Below are 9,942 nucleotides of genomic sequence, written 5' to 3' on the forward strand. Positions count from 1 at the left end.
ATTCACTCACCCATCAATTGTTATTCTACCGTTAAAAACCAATGCTATGTAATGATAATTTGGATTTAAGTCATTGAACTAGTTTTAGTATAGGCAAAAAGGATACACAGATTAGATCCATAAGTTGTCAGAGCTTTCTAAGGAGTTTATACTTCTTGCAGTGCCAGTATCTATGAGCGAACGTGACCACTTACGTTTAGGTGGTCCATTTATTCGTCTGATTTACTAAAAATAAATAATTTAAATGAAATATAACTTGCCTGTATATGCAGATGAAACTAAAATTATATTTAGGCGTAGAATTTTCATATATTTCAGTTCGGAAAGAGCAAAGCAAACCCGCAGGCCGAGCGTGTTGTTGTACATAATACAATATTTGTTTAAAGCGACAAAACATAACGTCGACAGCGGGCTTGTAGTCACCATGATTATTTTAACGACTATCATTCCAAGGCAATTTATAATATATAGTTTTAAAAACTTTAGTGTTAATATATTATATTATATTGGATAATATAATTTTGATTAATCTTTTATGTACCTCGATCTTTTAACAAAACACAGACCTACATATTATTGGTACACTTCATATTTAAGTGTCAATTCAAGTTTCATTTTAAATAAAATACCTATTATTGTAAGTATGGGCTCTTTGGTCACAAACCTGCTTTGATTTAGGTACAAGTCCGTTTCATTCGCTACACTATTATTATTAAATTTGTGTTATTTTGATGTGTCGATTTAAACACATAAAATGTATCCCATATGTTTTGAATCCATGGTAGCTCTACAGCGGGTATGTGATTGGCCAAATTGTTCGGAAACACGCGCGCGGTCGGCCCGCGTCGTGCTGAGAACGCGTTATACCGCGGCTGAGTTTAACTAGTAACGATCTGGCCTGTAGGGTTTGTCTGTTTGTTTCCTTTAATTATTATACAGCAGTCTCTTTCATGTGAACTTTATCATATATTCCATAACAATAACATAAAAATAAACTTGTCATTGACATGACACCAGTGCCTTGTAAAGCCATTGATCCCGCGTCTGATCTCATAAGATAATATAGGATAGCCTCCGCAACTGGATGAGACTATTTATAAAAAACTTTGAGGAAGTTATTATATTATTATATCATGGGTAGTTCCTCTGATTATATATTCATCTTACGGAGAACACCTCATTCCCTCTTACTTTTAGTTAGTAAGTGATGATGTTGTTATAAATATAATTACGGAATAATGAAGATTTTAACAGATCATCTGAATCCTGAATCTGTTTATATCGGACTGTTTATGTAGGATACATATTCTTTGTGAATATATGAATTATATCCGCTACGAAAATTAAAGAAAACTTTTCCCTTTTAATGTAAAGGAAGGGAATGTTTCAAACGTCGTAGATAAATCGAGTAATGATAATATATCTCCGAAAACATTCAACGGAAACAAACATAAAACTCGAAGGCGGTTTATCTCATTTCATAATAAAAACTATAATAAAAATCTATTTCATTCGACGTGTGCGTAAACGTGCACAGATTTCTGATATAAAAACGTTCAACGGGCAGATAGCACGATATGTTACCATAGTATATCATCATGATTAAATATCTAGACTGTGCTATAGAGACGTAGAGTTTGTCTGCAAACAGTATAAAACAACGGCTCTATGTAGAGGCACGTAGTGAGGCGTGGCGAGTGGGCGGAGCTGGATAGCTATATCATATATATATATGTTGGTGTTTATACAATAGTCAGGTGAAGTATACGACGCTGGAGACTGTAGACTGTGGAAACAATATGACTTTGTGTTTAAGCACCTTTTTGTAGTATCATTATATATTTTTTAACTCCACGATCTTTGTAAAATATTTTACTTTATGACATAAATTTTTAGGTATCTATGTGTATTTTAAGATGAATTATTTTGATGATATTACAAGCATGAATGAGATGTTGATAAGTTATGTGGATAAAATATCGATTACAATTGAATAAATTTAGTAATTATTGAATTTTATTACTCATAATTCAGTAGCAGTTATTTTAGGAAACAGAAGTCTGGATGTTGTATGATACTTAAGTTAATAATATAATATTTTTTTAATGGTGGTAAGACTCTGGATAGTTACCGCTTAACGGTAACCACGATAAAATAAATTCTTATTATATTACTGTATTCATATTTAAAGAATGAGTGAATCAATGTAATTTTAGTTACGACAGACGTAACATCATGGAAGGTAACCCATCGTTTAAACTTCCAGACCACTACAAGTGCCTATAATTTATGGGGAGTGACTTTACATCGGGTGATCAATTTACTATTTGCTATTAATAATAATAATAAATATTAATATTTATCTTTTGTACCTAAATACATATAATTATCAATTAAAAACTAAACAACACAAACAATGATTATATTAAAAAAATATATATACTGTAATGAAAAAAATGATATTAATGATATATGTAAAAATAAAAAATTGTAGACTCTTTGTTATGTTAAATAATTAGATAATTTATTAGGGCCAGCATAATAAATATCAGCCACAATTTATCATGGTAACACATATGCAATGATAAGAAACAATTAACGATAATTCACCTCCCATAAAGAGCGACCATTAAACCAGTTACACTAAATAAAATCCTAAACAACGCGTGTAACATTTAAAAAACAATGTTTACAGGCCGTGATAAATCGAGTCATGCCATAATGTAACCCTAAACCTACCCTATCCAAAAATCTACGTAACCCTACGTGTTAAAAACCTGCCAATGACATTTACAACCGAGTCGTGTTATATTAACTCGTATATGTTAGAGTATAGGTGCGATACAAGCGGCAAAGGTACACGTGTCGCTTCACACGTATTCGAGTAGGAGGGGTTCGATGGCTGGGCGGGGACGGAGGCGGGGCCTGGCTACCAGTCGCGCAGGCACCTTAGTTCGGAGCGAGCGGCTCGCGATGCCGCACAGCTATGAGTCCTCCGAGTTTCGCAATACGAGACTTGCTCCCCGAGGCGTCATCGCGCTCCCCTTCGCCTTCCGACACCGAACTCGACGTGACAGGCACCGAGACACCTCCGCCTGGCACATCGACTACACCCGATGAAAAGAAGAACGAAAAACCCGCGTACAGCTATAACGCGCTCATCATGATGGCCATACGAAGCAGCCCCGAGAAGCGACTGACGCTGAATGGTATATATGAATACATTATGAAGAACTTCCCATACTATAAAGAGAATAAACAGGGTTGGCAGAATTCTATACGTCACAATTTAAGTTTAAATAAGTGCTTCGTCAAAGTACCGAGACATTATGATGATCCAGGTAAAGGGAATTACTGGATGCTGGATCCGTCTTCTGATGATGTTTTTATTGGCGGAACTACGGGGAAGTTGAGGAGACGATCCACCGCGGCGTCGAGGTCTCGGCTGGCGGCATTCAAACGGGGCGCCATTCTGCACCCAATGTTTGGGAATCCATATGCATCATTAGTGGGACTCTATCCACCCTTGTTGTCTGTGTACGGAAGGTACGCTTTGCCGAGCCCGTTGCTGAGGTTACCACCGCCACCGCCGAGTCCCTATCACCAGCTGTATCGAAGGATTCACGGATTGTCGCCGCCGGTGAGTCCACCCGGCCCTGAACCAGATTCCCACATGGCTAAGCATAGTTGATCGAGCTGCGGTCTTCCGGTATCCTCGGGATACTGGTCCAGACGCGCCAGTAGCGATGTCGAACTGTTTCGAAGTGTCAGACTGTGATAAAAGGGCGAGCCCGTGTGTATTATAATCGTTTGTGTCTGTAAAAAGTGGTACCGCTATTTATTTATTGACGTAAGATTCTATTTAATGATTTTAATGTTAAGAGGCTAAATTTAAGTTATATTGCAATAAAATATGTCTTCAAAAACAATTTCGTTTATAATTTTGTGACTACCTTGTGTTATAAGATATGAATGAAGTTACGACTTTTGTATCGGATTTTATTACACTTGTTTAGGAAGTGACAATTTAGGTGATTGTATATGCAAATATATAATTTAAACCTTTCGATACAATTTCACGCATCATTCAATAAAAATATATACATTTAATACAGTCGTAAATTGATACGCGTAAATTGATTTTGAAATGAATGTTGATGAGCAATCTATTAAAAGTAGTTTTTACCGGTTCAATAAAAAAAAGCTTACCAGATTATGGATATATATTTCTACTGTTAAATGGCAACATTAATCAATGCACAAAAAATATCAAACCACATTAATGCTAAACAATTCTTATTATATTTTTTTATTTTGTATGTTATAGCTAACGTCTAGGTTCACGAATTATAAACTATCTTTTTCATTCATGAGTTCCATTGATCCTAATCTTCATGAAACTTTCTTCAATAAATGGTTAAAATATTAAATTAAAAGAGAGTGTTTGGGGTTACCCGGTAGTATTGGTACTGTGAAACTTCAATATAAAACCACCGAGTATGTATTGCTGGTCAAATAGTGTAATTGGTCTTTCCCATTAAAAACTTATTAAAATTAAAAAAAAATATTTTTTTTTTAATAGCGCGATGTAAAATACATCTAACGCCATCTACTGACGAAAAGATAGATTAAAATGACATTTCGCATAATGTATTTTGATCTTGAACAAAGAGTAAGTATGGAAGTAAGGCCACAATTACAATTGTTTGATACCAGTATATTGGTATCTTTGTTAAAGGTCTTAATCAAAAATCATACAAAATGAATCCCACACATATAATTTCCAACATCGTTTGGCCTTTTGTTATTAATATCAGCTTATTTTTTTCTAATCAGGCAGGCGTTACTAGCGTAGTCATCCTTACTTATATTACAAATTGGAAATTATTTTGGTATGCAGTTTTTTAGAAGCAGCGATTAAGATAAGCCGAGATGGCCCAGTGGTTAGAACGCGTGAAACTTAACCGATGAATGTGGGTTCAAACCCGGGCAAGCACCACTGAATTTTCAATTAATAGTGTACAGGCCGGAAAATGCCATTTGTGTATTGGAAAATAGCCTTAAAAACATAAACATAAGCAAACACCGTAATGTATTGTGTTTTCTATTATTTTATTCTGAATAAGAGAATTACAAAAAATAAAACAATTGAAATAAATAATGACACAGCGTCAAGTTTTATTTACGGTAGTTAACCGCAAAAGGTTTATAACATCATAAAGACCAAGTTGAACTTCTTTTAATTGACCATCGTAGTGTTAAGCTTAATAATTAATTTAAAAATAAAAAAAGCAAAGTTAAGGAGATTGTTTACGGAGAAACACACATAATAATTAAATAAAGTTGAGATATTTAACGATCTGATAGAAATAAGAGGCAATAGATAAAATAACACAATTGGGAAATTAAAAAAAATTTAAGCGTTCTATTTCGGATGCTGATTCATACACATTGATTACGTGATTTGTTACAAGCATATTGTGAAAAAAAAATAACTAGTGGAAATGAAATTATATATCGTGTTCAAGTCTTGCAAGCAATAATTACTTAGTGTAAATGTTTAACAACACACATAATATAATATGATTTAAACATTTGTATACAACATATATAATATATAAATCTTATATTAATATAATTCATTAGAAAAATAATAATCACAAAAAAGAAACAAATTATAAATAATTATATATAATTGAAATCCCCTCAATAAGTAAGTTTGTATTGAATACAAAAAACCACCGCTAACCAATTGGCTAAATAAAAAAAATGAAATTGCTTTTAAGATAACACATAAAAACAAAATTTCTACAAGATTTTTTCACTCAATCAAATTAACAATAAGTTAATTAACTTCAAAATGCTTCCGAAGAGTCGTTTAGGATATATCCAATCAAAATATGTTCAAAACATCTTAATCAACGGATCGTGGCTGCGATTACTATATAGTCGAGTATTAATGACGTTCGTAACACATTCCGAGAAATTGTGTGGCGAATTGATTTCTTCATTTTAAAGCATCAATAGTATATCTTTCTAAGTTAAGACGGACTTACATTGCACATCAAAATCAATATCACCATACGATTCCAAAATCAACATCAATTTTAAAAAAGCTACCGAGACGAACGGACAAAAAACTCAGCAGTTACACTATCTTAATAATTAATTTACATATAATAAGTACCTAGCTTAAATTTGTATATTGTAGATAAAAATCAACGAATACTAAGTATCCTTTTATATTATATATAATATACTTTGTCTTTCTTTAAATTTATTAAATGACAAATACAAAAGTAATTATAAATATAGTAAGCAATGATAAAAATATTAGGATTTTATTATAAAACGAACATCGAGCCACGAGATGCTAATATTTTCAACCATTTTGTTCAATTAATAAATTAAATTCTTTAGATATATTTGGTATGATCACAGCCTTATTGAGGTGTATTTTCCAATATTAGCACATTCCTTTATTTATCTTTGGTATAAAATAAAGCTAGCGGTGCTTTTGCTCGATTGGTTATTAATTAAGAGATTGCTTGTTTGAATTTATAGACATCGTATGAGAAAATAAAACGTACCAACAACTAGTTTCTAGCGAATATGTAATGACTAAATAACAAGTAATTTAAGAGACAATAAAAGACACACCTTTTAAAAATAATCATCTCAAGATGAGTTTTAATCATGGCGTATTAACCTTTTACCTTCGTTGGTATGATAGATTAGATTCCTCCAATTGAGTTAAGTCCGCTAGTTTGTCATAACAAAGTTTTACTAAATAAAATAAATAGATAAAAAAAGTAAAGTGATAGAAAGCCTGTAAATGTTCTTCTGCTGGGGTAAGCCATCTTGACCTGCAACTCTAATCCGCAATTAGTGGAAACATATGTGTCAAATGTTCAATCTATAAGTCCAGTTTTTCTCATAAACCTGCGCCGCCGAGTACGTAGCCTTAACTGTAAACAAATTAAGTATATAAAAATTCAATGTGACTCGGATTTGAACTCCCAAGCTTTGGATAACATTCACGTGTTTTAACCACTTAGCCAAAGACGATATACACATTATTATAAACAAAATAAATATATTTGTAATAATAAAATTCATAAAATGACTCATTATTTAGATGTTGTGTAATTTATAATTTTCATGTAATAAAGCGAGCGAAGACGTTTAGTAATTAACTTCACTTAGTAATTACACTTGACAGTCATTATCAAACTAATTAAAAATGTAATCTTGTGTAAGTATATATTGAGTCATCATATTTAAATTAAATTGAAGACATTCACTCTAATTCACTTTTGATATTATTTTATTAATCAAAATTATTTTTGTAGCTGAGCAACTTGTTCTCGACTAACATTTTGTTTCTTGTTTCAACAACTTAAATATAATTGTCGTTAAATAGTTGAGCAAATATTGATACAGTCTGGTGATCGTTAACCGGGTGATTTGGCAAACGACAAAAATTAAACGTTGCATCGTCGCCAACAAAAACATGTCCACGGAAACTCGACACCCGTGTAATCCCTATAAACCCAGCCATCTCTCATTCGACACAAAACATCTTGCGTTCTAGAAATATTGTGAAAAGCTGCGTTGAACGCACCTCGCTATAAATCAGGCGACTATTTTGTATAGACTCTTCCGCGCTTTTTCCCGACCACAGACAATTAGGCAGTAACGACACACCATAAACAAGGGCTCGACTAATCCGCGGATTACCGTGAGCAGACACAAGCGGCGTTTGGCGAGCACTTCTTGTAAATAATTGTAAATCTATGTCAAAACGCAACGACAAATACATATGTTAGGGGATTACGGCTGGATTAACCCGTTTCACTGTTTTACGAGGCGCGTACCGTGGTGACGATTTCCTACAGACGAGATGCTAATCTCTGGTTAAATACGGCGCATCTTTGATTGGGAACAGCTCCTAAATTTGGATTTGTCTCTGTTTTTGTTGGACTGATCTTTCTTTTACTTCAGTATGCCCTCCAGGAATATCCAGGCGTCAGATCTTTGTGGAATTCGATGAAATATATAATGTTATTGTCAACATATTCGTTTATATATAATAAGCCAAGTTGTTTTAGTATGTTATATAAAGAAGTACTCACAATAATACTGTATCGCAACACCGTATTTACAGGTGCTAAAAAGTACACAAAAACACAATTTACTCAAACACATACAATACATATATATATATATATATATATATATATATATGTTTTGTAATTGCACATAAAATTAGGCGTTAAATCATATGGAATTAAATACTAGATAAAAATAATTTATTAACTCGGCGTATATAATTAATTAAGATATGAAGAAGCTCTCCTTGTGAACTCTGATAATTTATATCAACGCGACACAACGAATTATTGAAATAAAAATCTAAGCCGGTGAAGAGCAGTGTTGCTTAGCTACATGCTACAAGATCGAAGTACTTACAACCTTCTGATTATAAAACTGGCAGAATCACGATCAAAATTTTTATGTACCTATTGTTAAATAGCAGTTTTTATTTTTATAATTTTGTCTACTTCTTTTCTGTGTCTTTTGGTGAAAGCTGAGATTTGAAGCAAAGGTTTATTATAAAACGCAAGAGTTAAAGAAGGAAAATGGAATGAATTCATTACATTGTCCTTTTCATCGCCATCATTGCATTTTTTTACTCGTACGAAGTCGGCACGGGCTGCTAGTATATTAATAAGAAAGGTCTCTTACCCTGTTTGATATCAAAGCTAAACTGTCACGATGTATTCAAATAAAAATGATATTTTTTGCGCACACAACTCTAAGAAATATGAATGAACATGTCCACCGAAAATTCCGAATTAATCCTTTCGGACATTGTGGCTAATCTGGCAAAAAAGAGATTATATCCGTCGCAAAACGGTCACGATACGAAATATTTATATTCAATATAATACACAAAGGGTGAGTTTTGTTTGTACACATTTAGTTTATTTAATATCATATACGTTTATTTGAACCCATTTATGTTTTCAATAATTTCACCCTTTTAAACGGATGTTTTTCTAACTCTGAATAGGATTTAGAAATTACGGTTTGAGACATTAGCTGTTATAGTAAGACTTCCATTCATAAGGAATTTGTAGTAAAGAAATGTAGTTTGTGAATGCATTCGCTATTCATAAAATGTCACTACAAATGGATGAAATGATAAATACTTCTTACTTGCTCTGACGATTTTATTGTTGTAATAAAATTTTAGTACGACAAAAATATTGGGAAATTCATAACAATCTATTCGGTACACTCGTAGTTGTTCCTGTACATGAGTATACAGTTGTATGTACGTCCCATCTATTAATTAAAGTAATGTAGCTGTGAACACAGAATCAGACGTTTAGAGTTGTTTTGTAAACATTTTCTTGGCGTCATGAACTCGAACTCTCTCTGATGTTATTGTACAAATCTTTAGCGGCCGTGCTTCTTAGAACTATCTTACTGTTTTAAAAATGTTTACATCCGTTATACAAGAGTTCTTCGTTATAAAATACCGGTAATTCTAAACACAAAAAATCTATAAATGTACACAAGGATGAGCGAATTGCCATCCCTAGTGAAACATAACTGTGTTAGCTTCTGTGTATTAATTGATTTTAAGCTAAAGTATTAAGGAAAACATTTGGAGCTTATCACGCTGCTTTATTGCAGATTTAATTATCTGCAATTATGATGTATGTTGCAGAATTTTCTCCAAAAGATGACACATATGATCATGATATCGGCTTCACCGAGATCGCGTGACAATGACAGCAATTAAGCTTATGAAAACTTAGTCGTGCTTACCTGGATTTGAACTCGCGACATTTAAGTAAGATACACGCATTCTGTCCACTGCGCCACCTCGTCTCATTGTCGAGTATCTCAAAACATTTAGTTACTATTTAA

General features: G+C 33.0%; 1 protein-coding gene across 1 annotated transcript; it reads left to right on the plus strand.

The window, feature by feature from the left end:
- Positions 1 to 2,950: 2,950 nt before the first annotated feature.
- LOC126771487 (fork head domain transcription factor slp2-like) lies at positions 2,951 to 3,929 on the plus strand. The gene has a single exon (XM_050491386.1). The coding sequence runs from the start codon at positions 2,987 to 2,989 to the stop codon at positions 3,689 to 3,691; it is 705 nt and encodes a 234-aa protein (XP_050347343.1). The 5' UTR covers positions 2,951 to 2,986; the 3' UTR covers positions 3,692 to 3,929.
- Positions 3,930 to 9,942: the final 6,013 nt, after the last annotated feature.

The sequence above is a fragment of the Nymphalis io genome, chromosome 10 (assembly GCF_905147045.1).
Source record: "Nymphalis io chromosome 10, ilAglIoxx1.1, whole genome shotgun sequence".
Taxonomy (NCBI): Eukaryota; Metazoa; Arthropoda; class Insecta; order Lepidoptera; family Nymphalidae; genus Nymphalis; species Nymphalis io.